This window comes from Pseudochaenichthys georgianus, chromosome 20, assembly GCF_902827115.2.
Source record: "Pseudochaenichthys georgianus chromosome 20, fPseGeo1.2, whole genome shotgun sequence".
NCBI lineage: Eukaryota > Metazoa > Chordata > Actinopteri > Perciformes > Channichthyidae > Pseudochaenichthys > Pseudochaenichthys georgianus.
The window spans coordinates 9,739,011-9,762,097 of NC_047522.1; the positions used below are offsets into that span (position 1 = coordinate 9,739,011).

At 38.5% G+C, this 23,087-nt stretch overlaps 3 protein-coding genes across 6 annotated transcripts in view; 1 reads left to right on the forward strand and 2 right to left on the reverse strand.

Moving 5' to 3' along the window:
* Window positions 1–491: 491 nt before the first annotated feature.
* Window positions 492–18,705, forward strand: ift74 (intraflagellar transport 74). Of its 2 annotated transcripts, none has more exons than XM_034109102.2 (20): window positions 492–577; window positions 1,250–1,393; window positions 1,850–1,991; window positions 2,157–2,205; window positions 2,367–2,465; window positions 2,755–2,815; window positions 3,465–3,524; window positions 3,675–3,736; window positions 11,017–11,155; window positions 11,730–11,792; window positions 12,220–12,357; window positions 14,443–14,483; window positions 14,981–15,060; window positions 15,574–15,627; window positions 16,057–16,154; window positions 16,734–16,860; window positions 17,424–17,587; window positions 17,717–17,842; window positions 18,001–18,061; window positions 18,198–18,705. In XM_034109102.2, the coding sequence occupies exons 1-20, from the start codon at window positions 542–544 to the stop codon at window positions 18,311–18,313; spliced, it is 1,860 nt and encodes a 619-aa protein (XP_033964993.1). In that variant the 5' UTR covers window positions 492–541; the 3' UTR covers window positions 18,314–18,705. The 2 variants fall into 2 exon arrangements, with proteins under 2 accessions (XP_033964993.1, XP_033964995.1); XM_034109104.2 differs by having other exon boundaries at window positions 503–688.
* On the reverse strand, window positions 6,411–9,487 carry LOC139435917 (leucine-rich repeat-containing protein 19-like). The gene is made up of 6 exons (XM_071206971.1): window positions 9,386–9,487; window positions 9,019–9,266; window positions 8,814–8,922; window positions 7,980–8,067; window positions 6,805–6,996; window positions 6,411–6,724 (listed from the first exon to the last, which is right to left on the reverse strand). The coding sequence occupies exons 1-6, from the start codon at window positions 9,485–9,487 to the stop codon at window positions 6,411–6,413; spliced, it is 1,053 nt and encodes a 350-aa protein (XP_071063072.1).
* Window positions 18,706–18,707: 2 nt separating the features above from the next.
* The window catches only part of zcchc2 (zinc finger, CCHC domain containing 2), a 35,493-nt gene continuing 31,113 nt past the window's right edge, over window positions 18,708–23,087 (reverse strand). For all 3 annotated transcript variants that reach the window (XM_034109101.1, XM_071206949.1, XM_034109100.1), the window contains exon 14: window positions 18,708–21,460. In XM_034109101.1, the coding sequence (XP_033964992.1) occupies window positions 21,399–21,460 (62 nt within the window). In that variant the 3' untranslated portion in view covers window positions 18,708–21,398. The remainder of the gene's footprint in view (window positions 21,461–23,087) is intronic.

The window sequence follows — 23,087 nt, forward strand, 5'->3', positions numbered from 1 at the left end:
TGATAACAAAAGTTAAAACACGGTATGTTGCTGCATATTAACTTGGCAAACCTAGCAAGTGGGGTAATGCACACTCTTTGTTATAATCCACTAATCTACTACTTTGAGTCGTTCTTTCAGAGTTTATTTGGCATTAACCAGACAAGAAGACCAAATTGCACTTGTTCAAGCACATGAATTCTAACTAATTAAAATGACATGTGCTGACATCGATAGGCCTATGTCTTTTCCCCGGGCGCTGTACAATAGCTGCCCACTGCTCCTACTGCTAGGATGGGTTAAATGCAGAGGCCACATTTCACTGTGTGTGCTGTGTGCTCTGCATGTGTGACCATTAAAGAGGGTTTCTTCCCTCCGATTCTATGTTCTATCTATAGATCTATCAATACATCCTGCAAATAAATAATGTTTGGGTCTATTCCGGTGTTGGACACTGTGGGCGGTAGCGCACATTTTCTCTAGGTTTCTGCTTAATTTCAGGAGAAGAAGACAGTTACTAGGGTAACGTCGACATCATCTGGTGTTGTTGGCTTTCTAGCATATGCTAGCTTGTGTTTTAACGTTTACACTAGTTAACGTAAGTAACCATTATCCTCTTAAGTAAACTAGCTTGTTAAACAGCCGCCTCGCTAAGAAAATATTGACCTTTACTATTTGCGAAAACGACCAAGAAGGAGTAAGGTTTAAGGTACGAAAGAGTGTAAGCTTCACCATGCTTTTCCATTGCGTGAGCTAACGCTTAAGTATGTTATGTTTGGCCAATGTTCATTGTTCGGTAAACAAAATGGCTAACATGCATCAAATTCAAAACGACCGAAGTCAGTTGAACTATAGTTTACGTTCTTACATATAAGGGTAACGTAAGTCTACATAGCTAAAGGCTAAGGTATTGCTGGGGTGGAGCACATAAACACACACTGTACGAAACTGTTACACTTCATCTACTTACATGATTTCCAAAAACTCTTAACTCCCATTGCTTAAGCCAAGTAAATGATAATGTGTTGTGGGCAGGGTGGGGGGGGGGGGATGGAAGATACAGTAATGTGGTTTGGGTTAATGTCTGCTTCAGTATTCAAACCAGCGAACTTCTAGTCACAAAGAAGCGTTACTGTCCTCTTGGCTGCTCACATTAAGCAAACACAACAATCACGAAGTATAGGAGCAGCACAAGGCTCAGTAAACGTGTTACCATCTTTCCCCAAAACAATATTAGATGTTTTACTTGTGTGTTACTGTCCAATGCTAGCTAGCTCCAGACATAATGGCAAGTCAGCGACCTGCCTCTGGCATTGGCAGGCCTTTGAGCCGCAGTGGGAGTGCAGTCCCTGGGGCTGGAAGACCCCCAACAGCCCTCCGGCCTCCTCCTACAGCTATCCGTGTCACAACTGGGGTAAGTCAACTGCAGCTCCAATTCATTTGAGCTTGGAGATAAAAGTGCCCTTCCTGTAAGCATACTGGGTACTTAGCTATAGTCATGCCATCATATAGTATCAACTAGTTGTAGCAAAGGAACACAGCCGAAATGTATCTTTCTTGCACAGCATGGCTTCATGTAAGAGAGCTTGTTTCAGCTTTATTTTTTGTGTCTTTTGTCAATATTTGTATTTGACATCACTTTAGTGATTCTGGTAGCTTCTGCTATAATATATATCTTATAAGCAAATGCAACTCATAGCTGTTGGTGCAAAATCAGTATGTTGCTGATTTGTGATCTGGATATTTTACAAATTAGAAAGGCATTCTTTTATTAAATCAGCATATCAGACAAGCTTTTGCAATCTTGTTAACTAGCCCTAATGAGCTAGTTATACAGTCGCTGAGTTTTCTTATTTCATTTTCAATCCAGATGGTTCCAGGTACAAGTGGTCATCCTAGCATGAGGGGCGGCATCCCCCTCGCCACACCAGGAGTCCTGTCGGCACAGATCAAAGTGACCGACAGGCCTGTGACCCAACAGGGCCTCAGTGGTATGAAGACTGGCATGAAAGGTAAGTCTAACGTTGCATCAGTTGACACTTTTTAAAATGCTTAATTGTTTTCTTAATTGTTTTAGGCTTGGGAATTTACCAGCCGTTTTGAGCCTTGTTGAAACAGACATTTAAAGTCTTACTTCTCTTCCCTCCACCACATCCTTCCTCCCTCCCACCCAAAAGGACCTCAGAGACAGATTCTGGATAAGTCCTACTACTTGGGCCTTCTTAGGTAACAAATCCAACTAAAGGGAACTTTTAGTAAAACATTTTAAGCCCTGATTGTTAGTACTTTAAACTGTGCAGCAGGTTATTTCTGTAATGGCAACATAATTGTGGTCCAAACTGGAAAATTGTTTTATTATAAAGTGAAACTCTTTGTTGTGCCTATAGGAGTAAGATCAACGAGTTAACCACAGAGACCAGCAAACTGCACAAAGAGATCGACAACTACAACCAGGAGAATTCAGTTTATCTCTCCTACGAAAAGAAGTGAGTGGTGTTTTCACTAGTGATGATGGACAGTTTGTAATATAGAAGCTGTTCCGTTTTTACTGCATTCCACCGCCTTTATTATTCAGACATGAGAAAAAAAGCCTAACTTTAATTAAGTATTTTACAAAGGAATTTGAAACACAGTTTGGTTACATTGTTTTATTTACAATTCACATAGAATGTGAGTCAGAATAAACAATAGAATAAATGATGGAAAGTTTGAATATTTGAAGGAACAATTGTATAATGAATTTAAAATAAGAACTCTTTTTTATTTCCCCTTCAGAGCTGAAGGCCTGGCTGGGGAGATTAAGGATCTACAGGGCCAGCTTGCTGACTACAACATGGTAAATAGCTGTAGTACCATCATCCTTTTCAATAAGTAACTTACGGAAAATAATAGCCTGTTCCTTTATCCTGGATATGACAAGAAACCATGTTAAGTATTACGCAATAACAGATTTTTGTGTACACTGAACTGTATTTATTAATAATTGCCTAGGAGTGTACAAATAGAGAATGAGAGAATGGAAACTCCAACAGATATGAGGCAGGAGAGAAATCCCTCCAAGCTCAGCAGCTAAATGATAAAACAATGTTTGGTCATACTGTTGTTGTTAAGGAAGTATTTAGATCAAACACATGTCATTTTTTTTTTTTTTTATGTTTATTTTCATGGCTCTGTTGTTTAAGTTATATTGATAAGCATTTTATTTGTTTTGGTTTCGCCCGTGGGCATGTGCGGGTGAAGGGAGGAGTGTACTGTGGTACTGTGATATTACAATATAAATGAAATGGCATCGATTACTGTACACTATAATGACATTTTAAAAAAACACATAATTTGAATATTAGCAGGGTACTTTAAAAGTGTAAATGTCTGGTGTAATAGTAGGTGTGAATGCTTTACAATGGACTCTGCTAGATGTATTTAACACTTGAGGAGTCCTACTGATATGTAGCTTAATTGTTTGTATTTTTCTGATTGTATTTCAGCTGGTGGACAAGCTCAACACAAACACAGAGATGGAGGAAATGGTCAACGACTACAACATTGTAAGTACACCGTGTAAGATGTCAAATCATCAAAATGGTATCAAATCAAAGGTGTGACCATGGGGGCTGATTTGGGTTAGAAAAAAGTATTTAGTAAATATAATAAGAATGCCTACTCTTTGCTTTCTTCCCTCCTCTCTACCATCCCAGCTGAAAGCCCACAATGACAGCGAGGCTGAAAGCATCGACAGCATCTTCACTGAAAGGAGAGAGTAAGTACGGTGGACTTCTAATGGTGTTTTTAAGATCACTGGGTTGTTGGGAAAGCATGTTTTTAAGCTTATATTTAGCTTAGAAAAAAAATATTATTTATAGAAAATAGAATAAAATGTGAAAAAAACTATCATTGTATTATAAAAGAGTTTATCATTTATGAATTGTTCACATCCATGATTAACTTTGTTCAAATGATTGATTCATAGATTTGATATCTCAGGAAGGTTGGCTGTATTTTACAGTTAATGATTCCAGCTATGTTGCATGAATCTAAATATATAAAGTATACGGTAATCTAATTGGTTTTGAGTGCAGCTTTGACGATGTGTATCTTCAAAAAGCCTGTAAATGTTGGATTGCAAACACAAAAATACATTCTTCAATAGTGTGGTGGCTAACTTTAGCCCCAGAAACCAAGATGGAAGTCGACCTTGACTGTAAGCAACAGTTTTGTTTTTTTAAACGACGGGATTCAGTGTTTTTATATGTATTGAGAACATCCTCCTAATTCTTAAGTTACTTCTTGTTGATACTTTAAATACATTTACTTATGTGCTTTTACTGATGAAAGATTTTGAATATCTCTTGCAGCACTGATGCTAAACAAACATGCTGGGTGTGGTACATAAAGTAAATACATCTGTGCTCTCTTTATGTCCATGTATGGGTTCTTCACATTTTACATCTGTCTGTCCTCCAGGAACAGGCGTCTTAGTTGAGAAAGAGCTCTTATGTAATAGATATATAACAGTACCAAAATCTAACAGCAGGAGCCACAGAGACAGGACAACATGTAAGTGACTCCTAGAATAGAACATATTAACAGTGTGCTTAGAACACAGAGTTAAATGTTTGTACAGCTGGTGTGCCGTGGGATTTTGTGACAACCATATGTTATTATTGCAATATACAACTACACAAAAATAATAATTTTTTTATTTACTATATTGGTAGTACTTTGTAGGTTTATATGTACGTAATCTGCGCAATTTGCGGGTCCACATCTCCACGTGCAGTGCTGCATAAACATGGCTGAGTCAGTGATAACTTTCGAGGGGTGGAGGTATATGCCCATTATTTTGAGTTCGTCCGAAGAATAGACAGGAATGTGACGGTGAGGTGCAAACTGTGTCCAGGCCAGAAGCTGTTATCCACTGCTGTAAACACCACGTCAAAGCTCAACAAACACCTGCAAAGAACACATGCTAAGGTGAAGCTACCGCACACGCTATGTGTTGTTTGTTTATATGACGTAGTCTGTTCTTCTTCTCTGTCTTCCGGTTGTTGCCTGTTTTGAATGACAAATACACACTACCGCCGCCTGCTGGTAAGGAAAGTTATTACCACTTACGCATGCGCAGTTCGTACGTGCTCGGCGAGTAAAGTAACGAGTTACTTTATGTAGATAGTAACGAAGTAGTGTAATACATTACTTTTTTTTAAAAAGTAATATGTAATATATTAAAAAAAATTAGTAACGACCCCATCTCTGGAGTTGGCGTTCTCTACTCTGATTTACATGAAGAACAACAGGAGACAGGAGGTCACGGCTCCCGACAGGCACATGTATCACACTAATTTGTAAGTCGGCAAAATATTTACAATAGCACATGTTTCAATGCTGATTGCTGAAATGTTACATTTATCATTTGTAGTTCAGGACCATGGACAATGCAGCTTCCTTGCATTAGCCGCGTTCACACTGCGGTACTTTTCCCACAAAGGTTCATGCGAACTTAGTTCATGCGAACTCTTTAGTTCGCATGAAGCCTTCCGAGTAAATCGCCAGAACGCCTCCTCATCTCCACCTCATCTCCACCGCTCCCATGTTTTATTTTGTGTTGCCATAAGTTAGTCTCTCTGCGTTTCTGCGCTGGGCAAATGCTAATGCTAATAATGCTAATGCGAGGATAATAAAATGGCGGCTTCACAAAACTTTTTGGGAGTTTTACGGGGCGTGGTTTGCAATTCGCCCAGCCAATCAGGAATATAGCTATTTTCTCAAAAAAGAGCCGCTCGAAAGTCCCTGCTTTCTAGCAGGGACTTTCGAGGGGGTAAAAAGGTTCGCATGAACTACTTTTAGTACTGGCTCTTTTTGGTGTGAACGCGATCATGAACTAAGTTCGCATGAACCTTTGTGGGAAAAGTACCGCAGTGTGAACGACTGAACGCGGCTATTGACAGTTCTCTGTGCTGAATTTCTGCTGAGTTTCCTTTGCCTCATTTTTAATGTTGTGACCTGTCTGGTTTAAATGAGTGTGTTGCTGCTTTGATGAAGCCTAATTTGATAAAGTTTCAAATTAATTTCTGAAATATAGTTGTCTTTGTCACAGTAATATAGTTGTAATATAGTTGTCTGTCACATTTTATTTGGCATTAGTAAATAATTATGCACATTTACAGATATTTTACATGATATGAGTGATAACACGTGTTATAAGGGCTATTTTGCACAATAGGTGTGCCTTGAGATTTTTACTTGTCCTTTGGTGTGCCTTGGGCACAAACAGTTTGGGAACCACTGCCCTACATATCTAGAGGACATTTTCTTTTTTTCGCACCATAAGACAGCCCACAGTGAGCACCTCGTTTTCAAGATTACACAAGTGACAAATCTGTGATGATTGCTTCCTCGCCCTATTTCTGGTTTTCCAGCTGCTGTTTGTTCCGTCAGTCTTCTCTCTTGATGTATGGATCCTCAAAATACTCATCCTCCTCCTCCTCCTCCTCCTCCTCCTCTAGCTGCCCATTCTCTTGCTTGAAGGTGAATGTCTGATGGTTCATGTACCTCCCTGTCCCTGAGAAGACTGTTGACACAACGTCCTCGTCCTCCTCTTGGTGCAGTCTCCGGTGACGGTAGTTGTAGAAGAGCTTGTACCAGGAAGGCCCCTTTACGCCGCACACGATGAGCATGGAGGTGCACATCGCCAAGGCTGCGACACATGCTGTGAATTTCCATGTGTGGCCGAGCACAGGTGTCTGGTCTATAGGGATAGAGAGGCCATTCTTTAAAAAGTTAGAAGGAAGAACACAGGGTAAGATACCCACTTCACCTTTGTCCTACCTTTGTCGATGGGCTTCTGGCTTTGTGTGGTTTTCAGCATGGTTGATGAGCCAGAAGGCTGTTGAGAGTTGACTGGTTTGCTTAGGGTTGTAGTGAAGATGGGGGGTGTTGATGGTAAACACATGTTTGCAGCCTCCCAGAGGTCTCTCCTAGCCTGCTTTTCTGGAGAAGCACAGGTGACTTGTTGTCCCCCTGTAGAACAAAAGACATCACCTTTTTGATCGTTCAAAAAGCCCCCTTGGAGCATGTTCTTCTTTCCATCGATCTGACGGGAATTATCCATGTCCGAATAAGCACCCCCGATTACTCTTACGTAAAACAGCATCAAGGAAATCAGTGTTCTCAGATCAGATCAGGCTGTAAATATAAATATTCAGATCCAGTCTGCATGAGTGTAGGGATGCATATCGGTGACTTTTTTACGATACCGATACCGATACCACTGAACGATACCGATACTCAACCGATACATATCGTGATACTTTGAAAATGTATCATCCCACAATTACTCCCATGAAGCGCTTTACGATATAGTTAACATGTCAAATTAATATTAAATTCAATTGTGGGACTTCTTGGACCTTTTAGTACTGAACAAACAATGAAAAATACATAAAAAATATGAAGAAAACCGATTATGGAATATCTTTTATAACACCCGCCATCAGGTGTGCCGCGTGAATAGCACATCTTGTCAATGCAAACAGACCGTTATAGCACCGTTATAATTAATGTTAAACCTGAGATTCGACTAAAGAACAAATACATAATAGAATAATGGTCATGAGATCTCGGCATTAAACAAACAAATCTCATCTTTAAAATCAACATTTACCTTCACTGGTGAGAGAAAACAAATCCCATCACAGTTAATTTGTGGGACTTTTACCTTTCTAGTATTGAACAAACAATGAAAAATACATAAAATATGAAGAAAAACGATTATGCAATCTAATTTATAACACCCGCCATCACGGGCCACGGACTCACTTTTAAAATGAATTAAAAAAAAATATATATATATTTTTTTAAAGTATCGAAACCGGATCTGATTTCGGTACGGTATACCGTAGCCACCAGTAACCGGTATTTCGGTAATACCGGATACCGGTATGCATCCCTACATGAGTGTCACCTCATCAAACCATTCAATTGCAGAAAATTACAATTATTACCAGTTTTAGCTCCGGCTGCTTTGAACTTTTCAAAGCCGCTCAGCAGGGGACAGGAACAGTTCCAAGGGTTACCCTGTAGGTTCAGCACCTAATGAAACAAGACTGGGTGTGGTTATCGGATTAATAATAACTTGAAAAAATAAATAAAAGATTGCTTGGTTCACACGATTTATTTCCTTTTGTGTAAAAACTATTTTGGTCTACTGATAACGACATATTTGATATAAGGATCAAATGAACTCCTATAAAAAAAAAATGTCACAAGGTTGTATTTAAAAAAAAAATAAGAATTAGACAGGAACGTTAAAGGTGGGGTAGGTAAGTTTCAGAAACCGGCTCGAGATACACTTTTTGTTATATTCCATGGAATGCTCTTAACATCCCGATAGCAATGAATATCTTAAGTGACAAAAAATCCATAAAAAAATGTCATCTGTAGAAGTCGTAATACTGTAAAAAGTACAACCGATCGGTTGTACTTTTGGATTGGATCAGATCGGTTGTACTTTTGGATTGGATTGGATACCTACCTGTCAGCCTTCCATCAGGGCACAAACTTATCTCGTGCCCTCATTGGTCATGTGCACGTTCGTGTGTGTTGGAGGAGGGGCTCTATAAGGAAGTGGCAGATTTTCTCCGGTTGTGTATTTTCAAATTCTAGCGATCTCGAGCCGGTTTCTCAAACTTACCTACCCCACCTTTAAGTAAACACAAAATGTTTCAATTTTTAACCTGATAAGACGTAGCAACCCCTTTTTTTTTTTACATTGTCCTAATACATACTAGAAGCCTTTCACATTTGGTGGAATCCTGTGGTTTTTGGAGGGTGTTTACCTGTATATTTTCCAGCTGGATCTGCTGTGTAGGAAGACTTGTCAGCAGGTTGTGGGACAAGTCCAGCTCGGTCAGAACATCCAGGCCGTATAACGCCTCTGGGTCCAGGCTGAAGGAAGACCCGGGTCGTCAGAGCATTTGTGAATGCAGGAATGATTGTAGCAGTAGCAATGGTATCAGTACACATTCTGTATCAGCCTTTTACCTGCTGATGTTGTTCCTGGACAGAGACAGCACTCTGAGTAGCGGCACTACGGAGAAGTACTTGGCTGGTATACTGCCCACCAGGTTTCCATCCAAGCGGAGTTCTTTGAGTTTGGGATAACCAACCAGGGCTCCTCTGTCAGCCTCATTCAGAGAGAGCAGGTTCCCTTCTAACAGCAGTGTGGTAACAGAGGAAGTGTTGTTGCTACGGGGAATTACTTTCAGAAGCTGGTTGGTCAAGTTCTTTACCTGCTGATAGATGGATGGAGTTATTATAACACATAAACAATCTGTGTAAACACATAGATAAACCATCATGACTTTCACTCAGCAGTGCCAGCTTAATCAAAGAAAATTAGATTTTCTACCTGCGTGTTTTCTTCCACAACCTCAGCATTACATCCCAGTATATTCACGGTTACCACTGCAGTGAAGAACAGCAGGAGAAGAGGTTTCCAACACACCTCCATTATCCTAGTCTGAAAATCAGAAAGGACTGTGGTTAATCCGGTTTGATATGGATAAGAGTTTGTTTAAGCTTGGAGGCTGAGAAGATCAGTCGCCTTTTTTTTTCTACTTTAATTCAAAGATTCAAATGATGTATTGCCATATGCACTCATAAGCTACAGTGTAGAAATGGCAATGGAAAGCTCTGACCCTTAGGTTATAATCCATTCATTCTAACCAATTCACTCAGATAATTAGAATAAAAGCAGATAGAATAATTCAGATGATACAAAAATATATTCCCAACTCAAAACAAGCAAAAAAGAAAATGTTCATAGATCTTCGTCAGGTAAATTGGCAGACCATAGACACAACATGCATTTCTTTAAACAGGTTGAAGAAAGAACAGCATGCAAAGGGAAAAATGAAACCGCTTTCATGATACAACTATCACCTCATGTCAAAGTGCTCTTTTAATACATCCATGTAAAATAGACATTTACATTTGAAATCCTTAAATGATATTAATCTTGTCGAAGATACCATCCTCTGGGCACTCACCTGACCTCTCAGAAACTGGGTGACTGAAGGACGTCACACACCTTTTACTGGTGTCAGCTGAAAAACCTTTGACCGGTAACACAGTAACACATCCGTCAGAATCCTTACTGTTGTGTGTATTAAAGGTGTTTTATCCCACATTTTATAAATGTAATTAGTCACGATTCTACATTACTAATATAGTAATAACAACCAAAAGCACTTACGTGTACTTCTAGGGACTCTTCAGTGAACTTAAACTCACCTGTCAGCGTGAAGAAACCTGCACAATGACCAACCTTTGTTCCTGGTTGTAAAACCGTTAGCTCACATGCACTGTTGCTGCCAGCTGAACCATTAGATATGATCCTATTAGTTCTCCTTTCCACGTCTCGTTCCTACTTTGCTTAAAAGTATATTTAACCTTTTTTTTTTAGATACTGTATATCCCATTTTAAACTATATTCCAAAAAATATTAAAACGTTTTAATGGTATCTAAGTGGTTTTTAAATTACATGTATAGTCTTGGGGAAAAAGTGAATGCAAGAATAGAAAGTAGGAAGGGAGACCGATGAGGTGCAGAAGATGAGGAAATGGATGGAAATAAGGTAGGAGTGTGACCTAAGATTTTCATCGTCATAACGACACTGTAGCTATGTATATATGACTGATAAAAGCCTTGAACCTTGAGTGTCTTAAAGGAAGGGAAGCGCCAAATGGGATTTAAAGATAAGACAATGGGACAATGAGATGAAGGAGAAGAAGCAGGACTGCATTAAGGAAGCAAGTACTCTATACATTTACCCAGTCCATCTGACATCTCTCCATTCTACTTCCTTCCCTTATCTACACCGTATCTATCTATGGATATCTGTCCTATCTTATCTGAGTTTGAGGGCTAGGGTCTTTGTCACATGTCTCCATCCCCGTGGTAATGACTGACGAAGGCAAAGTAAATATTTGAAAACAATATGAACAAATATAAAAAGTCTTCTACTGTTTGCTCTGCAGAAGAGAGGAGGCCATCAGGGCGATAGAAGAGGAGATCAGGGGGGAGAGGAGGGTCGCCGAGGAGGTCGTCCAAGCGATGCCAGCCGGCAAGCAGGAGCGGTACTTCACCATGACAACAGCCAATGAGGAACTGCTGCAGGTACTCATGTCGTTTTATCAATATATTGTTATTATACTGCTTAGGTATAATAGTCGTATTAAACTCAGAATGCCAGTGTGATTTTATTCACACTGGCATTCTGTTTATTTAGGATGTAATACTTTAAGATACACTTACATTTCCCATTACATGATAATTTCTTAAAGTCAGTGGATATATATGAACATTGGATACATTCCTTTTTGAAGTGTAGGCATTTAAAAAAAGCATGCTGATCATTAGTAGTAACATTGCTATTAAGGAGTTTAATGTTTCAATGGTAATGAAGTGATTATTCATTGATATCACTTAAAGTGTGTTTTACGATACATTACATATCATTTAGCTGATGTTTTTATCCAAAGCGACTTACAGTAAGTGCAACAACCATAAAGAATCAAACTGCGAACAACAAGGATCGTACCATAGTTAGTGCTGGTGAATCAGTTACAAGGCTTACATTAGCTCAACAAGTGCTTCGTGGGGTTTTTGTATGACTTTTTTAACCCTTTGTTCAATAAAGGTCTTTTTACTTCCTGCTTTCTTTCTTTTCTCCTTGTGTTTTGTCCTGTAGGAGCTGACTGTTCTCCAGGAGGAGCTGGACCTTCTGATAACCAGGAAGGAGGACTACGACGCTGTGAGTTGGTCAACAAAGACTGGAAGATTGAGGGAGGGGTTCTTTAGGGTTCACATACTTAACTTTAGACTAGTTTAATATATCAGTGAATGTCATTTAATACCAAGTATGAGAAATATCAATAACAACCAAAAACATGGTTAAATGTAAGTAATGTCATGATATAACAATCTTTCCTAATGATATCACTGATACATTGAAAACTGGACCTAAATGGACAGATTAAACAATCATTTAAGAAGAACTCCATTTAAGCTCTAAGGCCTTTATCCAAAAGCAATGTTTTTAAGGCTTTTCAAGACATGCAGATCCCCTGGGGAGGAAGGACATTCAGAATAAGGAATGAACAGATGTCAATGAAATGCGTTACAGTGACAGCAGAAGGAGTAGCACAAAAGAGTTGAATCTGACTTTGTCCCGTGTGCAGGAGCTGTCCCACTCGCACATAAAGCAGGAAGTGGTTCGGCTCCACGAGACTCTGTCGGCTCTGCAGGGGAAGCGTGAGGCCATGGAGGCGGAGCACAAGAGCTCCCCCCAGGACGAGAGGGAGACACTGCTGAAACAGGTGCGCTTCACATGCAGACAGAGACAAGGAGTGCACATGTTATACTACAGATAATGCTACATCAGACTTTCTTCACCGAGGGCCACGTACAGAGGGCCACTCACTAGAGCTGAGGTATATTGCCTCATACGTTCAGTTATCAGTTGGAAATATCAAACCAATGTAGGTCAATTATTCTTGATACTTGAAAATGCTTTAAGACAAAAACAGCCTACATCACATTGTTAGCAGCTCATTCCTTAAACCAGAAGCTTCAGATTGCTTACAATAAGAGGAAATATGAAGGGTATATTTGAAGGTTGGTATATAAATGTGTTATTTCTAACAACATTTTTTTCAACTTGAATTGACTGAATTGATTTGAAAATTGGGCTTATGAAAACAGTGTAATGTATTTGAACATATATTTCAGAAGTACAATGTAAGACGAGCAGAAGTGTGTTATTCTTAAGTCTTTATGACCACAGCATATTACTGGACCGACTGGAAAACTGGGTGGGACTTTCGGAAACAGTTCTAAATTGGTTTAAATCCTACTTAAAGGACAGAAACAACTTTGTTTCTATAGGTAAATACACATCTGAGTTGACAAATATGACATGTGGGGTTCCTCAAGGCTCCATCTTGGGGGGCCTCTTCTCTTTAACATCTACATGTTACCATAGCTATGCAGATGACACACACATTTACGTAACAATTTCACCAGGAGACTATGCTCCAATTCAAACACTGAGTAAGTGCATTGAACAAATCAATGACTGGATGTGTCAGAACTTTCTCCAATTAAACAAAGATAAAACTGAGGTAATGGTTTTGGAGCCAAGGCAGAACGTTTAAAAGTTAGCGCTGAGCTTCAGTGTGCAATGTTCAAACCAACAGATAAAGCCAGAAATCTAGGTGTAGTCATGGACTCTGACCTGAGTTTCAACAGTCACATTAAAACAGTTACTAAATCAGCCTACTATCACCTAAAGAATATATCTAGGATTAAAAGACTAATGTCACAGCAGGATTTGGAAAAACTTGTCCATGCTTTTATCTTCAGTAGACTCGACTACGGCAATGGTGTATTTACAGGTCTCACTAAAAAATCTATTAGAAAGCTGCAGCTGATTCAGAACGCCGCTGCTCGAGTCCTCACTAACACTAAGAAAGTGGATCACATCACTCCAGTTCTGAAGTCTTGACACTGGCTTCCTGTGTGTCAAAGAATAGATTTCAAAATACTGCTGCTGGTTTATAAAGCACTGAATGGTTTAGGCCCAAAATACATTTCTGACCTCCTGCTAAACTATGAACCATCCAGATCTCTCAGGTCTTCAGGGACTGGTCAGCTTTCTGTCCCCAGAGTCAGAACTAAACATGGAGAAGCAGCGTTCAGTTATTATGCTCCAAATATCTGGAACAAACTCCCAGAAACCTGCAGGTCCGCTGCAACTCTGACTACTTTTAAATCCAGGCTGAAGACTTTTCTTTTTGTCGCTGATTTTAATTGAACTATTCATATCTTAAACTGCACTGTAACTTTTATCCATGTACTTTTTCTTGTAATGTTTAATTGAACTATTTATATTTTAGACTGCACTGTAACTTTTATCCATGTCTTTTTTTTCTTAATGTTTATTTGATTAGCTTTTCTTTTTTAATGCTTAATGTCTTTCATTTTTTTTTTTTTTTTTGTAAAGCACTTTGAATTGCCTTGCGTTGAAAAGTGCTCTATAAATAAACTTGCCTTGCCTTTATACTTTTTGAATTTGATGAGGGCCAATTCAAAATGGGCCGCATTTGGCCCCCGGGCCATAGTTTGGACACCCCTGTGCTGCATCATTGCTTTTATAGGACTGGATAACATCTCTTACTTCACTTTGATGTGGTTTTAAGATACAGTTTCAGTTAAGATCAAATCAACCTCAGTACAAAGTGAGTGGATGAACCTATAGTATCAGATTCAGTATTTCATCCAGGCAATAGCCGCTGTGAGAGACTTGGCTCATAGAATCAGTGGCTGCATTATCTCTGTTGAATTTCACACATGAAGGAGTTGAGTTAGTAATAAAGTGATTTAAGTGCTGTTTTATTTTCTAGGTGAAGGAGAACAACCAGGAAATCGCCAGCATGGACAGACAGTATGTAACACAAGTCTGTGTCAGGGTTCAACTTTTTTTTTAAACTTTTTTGGATTCATTTACATTTCATAACAACAGCACACTTTGCCTGAAGTTATCAACACATGTTTAAGGGTTCGAATGGTTTTATTATATTGCAGATTTGAAAGTTAATCATCCCTTCAATAGTGTTTTATTTGTCCGATAGTTTAACTTTTATATTTGCACTCTTTTAGTTCTGTTTTGTTATATTTATATCGTATAATTGTTTTTGTTTTTTATTAGTAATAATGTGTAATACTTGTTTTACATGCAGCTAAAACATTTCCCATGTTGGGATTAATAGAGTATTTTATCTTACCTACCTAATTAATTGGTGCTTTTTGTCTTCTCTTTCTGGCTCTGTGACCCTGGCCCTCTCAAGTATTTGCTTCTGAAAAGGAAACCCATTTTCCTGTGTGTTCTGATGTGTGTGTTCTGATGTGTTCTGATGTGTGTGTTCTGATGTGTGTGTTCAGGCTTACAGAGATCAGGGAGAGGATGGAACAGATCACAGAGCAGATCCGACAGCTGGAGCAGGACTCCGAGGAGGCGCAGGGTAACACACTTTTCATCCCTCTATCAAAATGTTGTACACTGCATCAAAAGTTTCACATCTTATTAAAGAAGCGATGTTATACACTATAAACAATGTTAGAGACATTTCTTTGTTTTCATGTCAAGGGCTGATCATTATTCCCATGGCATTCATCTACTAATTATTTTCCAAATGAATTTATTTTCTATGTCATAGTTTGTGATTTGGGACTATATCAATTCCTATTGTGACATAGGGAAAAGCCATAGTTGACATGTCTGAAGTATTTATTGTCTGACAGAGATTCCTAAATTAATATATTCAATTGTCCTTTTTTTGCGTTTAACTATTTAAAAACAGGTGTCCCTTTTTCAAAAGTATTGCTTGGTCTTGGACAACTTAATGATTTAAATGCCTTTACTTGGAAGCACACTTAAACAAAGTATTTAACAGAACTAGACAAAGTATGCATTGAATGATTATAATGAATGTAATTGCCTGCTAAACTACTAGTTTATGTTTGTCGTCCATCAGGGGAGTGTCAGCAGAAATACAGGGAGCTGAAGAGGAGGGATGAGGAAATTGACCGTGAGTGAAAACCGGAATGACTGAAAGTGAATGGACTTGAGTGGTCGTGAACATATCAAAAGTCACAGCATTATGTATTATTATATCTATAATGTGACTAAAGGGTGGGTAATAGTCTCTGGGATACATATTTAGGATATAATAGCAAAGCAAAAACATTTTTATAAAGTCAACATTTAGTTATTGTATATTGAACTCTTATTTAGTCTTTGTGTTAAAATATTGCCATGAATGTAACTCTTTGCATGTTTTAAAAATGGTTTAACTTTGAGGCAGACCTTTTGAAAACTACCACCAGGAGTCGCCAAAGGCTAAATGTTTTTCATTTTCATTTAGCTATGAGAGATATACTACTGTACGTTTAAATATAATGAAATACAGCTGATAGTAATAACTTCCTTTATTTCCTCCTTTCCTCCTTTGTCCCAGGGTACATGGAGTCTTTTGAGGAGGTCAGGGCTCAGGAGCAGGACAAGATGACCCAGAGCCAAGAGAACATCGTCTCCATCCTGGAACACTGCAGCAGGGTGAGGGAGGGGGGGGAATCATAACACATTTGTTAGCACCACAGAATGGACATTTACATGTGTTACAGCAAGTTAAGAGCCAAAGATAGCTTAGTATTAATTAGGAAGCATGCATACCAATATGCAAAAATGGATTAGACTGTAAATAAAGGAAAGTAAAGGATGCAGTAAGTAGCCAGAATAGTAAATACATTTCAGGGGGTAAAAGAACATGTGGTAGAAAACACTGTGTGTGTGTGTGTGTGTGTGTGTGTGTGTGTGTGTGTGTGTGTGTGTGTGTGTGTGTGTGTGTGTGTGTGTGTGTGTGTGTGTGGTGTGTGTGTGTGTGTGTGTGTGTGTGTGTGTGTGTGTGTGTGTGTGTGTGTGTGTGTGTGTGTGTGTGTGTGTGTGTGTGTGTGTGTGTGTGTGTGTGTGGTGTGTGTGTGTGTGTGTGTGTGTGTGTGTGTGTGTGTGTGTGTGTGTGTGTGTGTGTGTGTGTGTGTGTGTGTGTGTGTGTGTGTGTGTGTGTGTGTGTGTGTGTGTGTGTGTGTGTGTGTGTGTGTGTGTGTGTGTGTGTGTGTGTGTGTGTTTTTAATGTAGAACATGTTAAGGCTACATCAGGTGGACACAGTGACAGCCAGTGAGCTGAGGAACATGCAGGAGGTGCTGGTCAGCAAGGAGACGGAGGTGGTCCAATCAGAGAGCACCGCCAGAGGACTGACAACAGGTCAGTCACACAGACACACACACAGAGGCTGTTTCTCAATGTCGAGTAAACCTGCTGCAGAGCCACTATTTCAAGTATACTACGCCATCGAGTGGCGCCGAAGGACTGTTTAAATGCATGTTAAATGCCCAGGATTCGGCGCATATACTTCAAATAGTGGCTCTGCAGCAGGTAAACTCGACATTGAGAAACGGCCTCACACACACACACACACACACACACACACACACACACACACACACACACACACACACACACACACACACTGCTACATAGTTTGAGTTTCTCCTTTCTTATAAAAGACCTGTAGTATTTTGGATCCTGTTGTATTTTTGACTTTTTATTTCAATTATCCAGAATATTCTATATTGTTTTGTTTATATTTGATATAATATGTTTTCATTTTATTTTGAATTGTTAATTATCTTTTCCACTTTTTAAAGTATTGTATTATAAAGTCTGAACACACTTCTGCTTCTGTGACGAAATATTTTCCCAAATTGGGATGATTTGATAAACCTTAAAAACAACAGGTGAATGCTAACATGCTAACCTCCACCCAGAATCCCAGCGGCTGCAGCAGGACCTGGAGAAGGTGCAGCAGCTGGAGGGGAAGATCAGCGGGGAGCTCAGCTCCCTGAAGGAGCGTGTTGGCACCATGGAGACGGAGCTGCTCACCTACAGAGACCTGGACACCCTGAGGCACACAGGGGAGGAGAAGAAGAAGGTGAAAAGAGACTCAGAAATGAGAAAGATGGCAGCATCACGAATATCAGCCCCATAAATCTAATATATCAGTTTTTATTTGGCTAAAGATAATCAAACTGTAGCTAACCTTTGTGTCATTCTGGTGCAGAGGCTACAAGAGGAGCGTGTGTCACTTACTCAGCGTCGGGATTCATTCAAACAGCTGCTGGAGGAAATGAATCAGAAATATGAAGCTCTGAAGACCAAACTGCAAGAAAACGAGACTCACGCTCAGGTCAGCATTTTACACTGTTATCAGAAAACACATCACTATATCAGCATTCTGAAATATGTATAAATCACTACTCTACACATACAACCATTAGATGCTGTTATAGACCTGTATTATTCTCCTCATGCTAATTTTCTGTGTGTGTGTTCTTTGTGATTTAGCTGGCTAACCTTGAGAGGAAATGGCAACACTTGGAGCAGAACAACTTTGTGATGAAAGAGTGTATCCTTCTGAATGATGTATTTTTCTCCTTATTGCTGAATGATTTGTCTCCCACTGAACCCTTCTATGAAACATTTGATCCCGTAAAAGCCACTCATTGGATACATCAGGGATCTTTCCTTAACTGAAGCATCAGTCATCGCCTCAAAATCTCAGGAGAGTGACTACGCCTCGGTCGCCAAGAATGTCTCCCAACAAGTGGCAGAGTACAACAAGAGCCTCATTGACTCTCTGCAGAACAACAGGAGTTAAACACACACACATAAAAAGGCATTTTAGTCAATGTAAAGTGGTCAGCACATAGAATCATTTAAAAGTGATGCAGTTTTCTCTTAAGAAAGCATTGATACTTCAAAATGTTTCAGCAGCACGCTATAACAAATGGCAGATTTTTATAGTTACTCTAAAAAAACGATTGTTTTGCTAGTTCAACATGTTCATTATATCAAGTCTGTGATGGATTGTTTTGTCCGTAAAACTGTAGCTGCTTACTGTCCTCAAATACACAAATATGTAGTATTTTTCTATTTAAATGTAAAGCAGATCTTTGAGCATTCCATGTCAATATTGTGGGTTTCTGTAATTCTATCTTCAAAGTTCTCTGAATATTTGAATAAAGATGTTTTGACAAAAGAAAACACTCAAGTCAGAGAAAAATGTACTTCCCATTTTTTATATTTATTGCTTTTAATTACAGAAAAACAATTTGCATAAAATCCAAATTCCACTTTAGAAATATGTTTGACCTTTCAAGTACATAGATATCAAAGAGTACAGTAAACATTACAACTGAGGTGGGCAGCACAGGGACTCCTTGCAAATACAGTACAGCATTTTGCAAACCATCAACACACTACACTCGGGTTGTTAGGGGGCCTCCTCAGTATTTACACTGGACCCCTCTGATTTCTGGTCACTGGATCCAGAACTCAGCAGGATCTGATCCGCTTAAAACATCCACTGAAGAGCAGGGAAGCCGTTTTGGACACAAGTAATGTTCAAAGTGGAACTGAAGACAATAGGATCTCACAGCAGTCAGTTTGAGGGTGTGCATCCTTTAAAAATGGACGTAAAATATCTCTGAATCCACCTCTGGTTTTTCCTAAAAGTCACTTTTTTAGTATTTATGAAAACAATATGCATAGACTTAAATGTAACTAATGCACTGACAGTAGGATGGGAGACAAAAGCAAGCCCTGAAAACACCATAAGGGCAGAAAGTTGCACTCAAACAACATTGATGGGGGAAGCATTACATGCCACATTAATCTCGAGGAACTGAGAAGAACTAGCATCCTTCGGTAAGATATATATTTCAATTGTCTTTAGACAGGCCTATAAACACAGATGCTCATAATGTACAAACATCATTAACAGTCCAGGTTTAATTTATTTTTGTTAACGGTTACCTCCTTGCACACGTTCTCATATGGAAGTGTTCAATATTAAATACAAAAAAAAAACTACATTATGACCAAAATAACACGAATTAACCATGTAAAATATATAAACCATCTAGTTATAAAATTAATGGCCTTTTATTTTCAAACTTAGATTGTTTTCATGTCACTTTTCTTTGCCCTAGCTAACAGGTGCCAACTACCTAAATATGGCAGAAGTTGTTGATCTTGCTAGCTTAAGAGGCAGGGAGGCATGTGATTGGCTGAAAAGTTGGAAGGCAGGACAGGTCGGCTGTTATGAAAGAGGACATTTTAAAGCAAAAGATTCAAGTAAAAAAAAACTATAAAAACGTATTAAAGTATTTCAACAGCTAAGTTTCATTTATTGTTTAATACTGTGCACATAGGAGCTCCATATTCTTACATCCTGCCTCTATTTATTATTCAAATGTTTCCCAAACACTTTTCAAAGAACCTTGAAAGAACTTGAAGAGCTTCAAACCAAATTAGGCATTACAGTAAAGGTGGTTTTGGTGACTTCCGTTTTCAGTTGTCAAATGCCATCAGGTTTGTCTGATGTTGTAGGTTAGTTGACAAGTTTTGTGTAAAAAAGGTATACAGATAGTTTGATTAATTAACAGATATTTAGAAAACTTCAGGTTTATTGTAGCTAGTACAATAAACTATTACATTCCGCTCTTAGTAGGATTAGAATGGAACTAGCTGTGTACCATTATCTCTTAAGGATGCAATCTGTCATACAAATACACAACAATTGTAATAAGTTACCAACAGGGCAGGAAAGTAGTGCTTGTTATTTCTCTATATAAAAGCATACATTTCTTAGTCTATAATTAGAGTTTTAATTTGTGTCTGTCTACCAATTATAATGAATAGTTTGACAATGGTTTCACCGTCTGCAGAATTGCACTCTGAAGACTGAAAAAAATAAACAGTTGACGTTTATGTTCTTATTTGTCCTACATTTAAACAATGTAATCAGTCTAAATCCTCTAGAGAACACTAGAGACCCGACACTATAAAAAAAGTACAGGTATATGCTAACTGCTTGCAAAGATGTCTCTTCTCTGTTGTATTTAGTATTAAGGAAACTGAGAAAGATTGCCCTCTCTTTAAAATATTAGCCATAAATAAATGCTTCACACCTTAAATACAAAATTCCACTAAAACAAAGCAGACTGTCATTTCCTTTCAATTCAGATTGTGAAAATGTATGCATTCGAAAATCTGCTTGGTTATGGTGCCGACTTTTTCAGTGCACTTGTGTTGCATTAGTGCATTTCACCAAGTAAAACAAGTTTAACGAATAAGACAACATTACAAAGCAGCTGTTACCTTCTAACCACAACAGATCAAATGGCAACAAATGCATGAGATTCATACACTGACAGTCAGTCCTTAAAAAAGGTGTACATTCAGAAACATAAAATCATTTTTGCTAAAATTCTTTTTTGATTTAATTTTTTTTTAACAATGCTGTACAATTCTGTCTGAACAATAAAATCCTAGATTAACAGTAATAATGAGGAAAAACGTTGCTTTTTAGAAATAAGTGTATAATAACTTTTTTTCAGTTTTTCAAGTCTCCACTTGAATGTAAAAACAAACAAAGATATCTTCCTAGAAATTAAGCAATAAGTTAATTGTTTCCAACCATCAGTGCAAAAAAGATTAAAAAAGGGAAGGGACCGTTACTGTGCACGAGACAGCGATCATCTCTATGGGAACAAGATTTTCCCAGGCACAAGTACTTAGGCTTTGTCCGCTGAGCCCTTGGCAGGTCACCTTCTGTTCTAAATGGTGTTTTTTCCCCTAACGTTTGAGAGGCTTCAGTGCTGCTCACACAGTGCTTTGGGAAGAACAGCAGCCGTCACTGTGGACACGAGACCAGAGGAACTCTTCATTATCCTTTCCCTTCAGTCGGCATTGTCAAGTGCTTCTGAAATGTGGGAGGCCGCATACTTTAACCGGAAGCCACCTGCAATGTCACCACAAACACACAAACAACCACATGCACACATACAGAGATGCATCCAAACACACAGAGGGTATACAATCAGTGGACAGTTACAAATAAAAAATGTAACCTAATTTAAATCAACTTAAACTATGATCAAACTGTCTTTTCAAAGAACATCATGTCTGTCTACTATTCATGTTTTCAGTTAGTTAAGCACTAAGTAGGGATGGGTATCGTTTAGATTTTAACGGTACTACTACCGATACTGCTTATCAATTCGGTATTTCTACTGTGTTTTTATCGGTTCTTTTTATTTTTTGTATTTATTTATTTTTTAACCAGAAATAACATTACTTTATTTTACATACAATTTTTTTTTTTTGTAAATAAAATTACAGACTTGTGTAATGATAGAAATGCAAATAAAATAAAATCCTGTACTTAAGTACAATTCTGAGATAATTCTACTTTACTTGAGTATTTACATTTTGTGCTACTTTGTACAGACTCTATAATTCAGAGGTTAATCTTATACTTTTTCACCACATTTCCTTAATATCTTTCGTTACTTTGCACATTTTGATTAATAATGTGAAATATATTCAACCCTTAAATAAGACTCAAGTTACACCTGGAGTAAAAATCACATAGGACAGATTGCTTGTGTTTCCGCAATAAACACTTTTGCCATTGTCTACATAGAGCCTTGTAAAGCGTAACTATATTTTTAAACGTTTTGTTTCATCCCTGGCAGATCTATGCGTTAGTGTACGGCGCTGCAGCATGAGAGAGCTGCTCCGCCCTTGTACACAGACGAGAAAGATTGCTCTTATGGAGTGAAGAGAGCAAAAATAAGGGTATTGCAAATTAGAAACGGAGTTGGTTGAATAAGATGTGCGAGATAACGTCTTTCAAAATGTTGCCCTGGGGCTCGCTTAAAACCGGGTTTTGGTACCCATCCCTATCACTAACACTGGGAGTGTGACAGGAGTCATGCTTCCCAAAGCACAATCTAAAGGTTGCAACTCTGTGCAGATAGTCCACCTTTGTAATACTAGTCCAAGGTTGTTTTCAAGCATTGCTGCAACTTGTGGCTGATGGGAGTCAAAACATTTACATTGGGGGTTCCTCAGGGTTCAGTATTTAGCCCATTAAGGTTTGGCAAACCAAAATAAGGCAACAAAACCAAATGTGAAATGTGTGAATATCAGAAGTGTTTTCATACAGTATACTTTCTTTTTTTCAAGAGAAAAATAAAACAAAATAAAAGTGCAGCCCACTGCATTTTCCTGAAACTTTTCAATGCGAACCCACTAATGTATAACTGTCGACTTTTTTTCTTATTTCTAATAAGCTATCGGGGACAATGGGTGGTTGGGGGTCTGCTCTTTGCAATTATATAATTTTCTGGCAGTGATTCCAGGTACCAACACTCTGTTTTCTAACGTACCTCATTACAGGTGGTCCTGTAGATAACCCACATAAGTATTTTTAAGCATGTAAGTGTTGTTATTGCGTGCAATATGAATGTTCCATTGGCACAGCTTCTCTTCTGGCCAATAAGGTAACCCATCAGAACTGAAATGAATCGGCTGAAAATATACTTTATGAGGATGAGCCCTAATTTAGTCATGTTGTAGTGCTG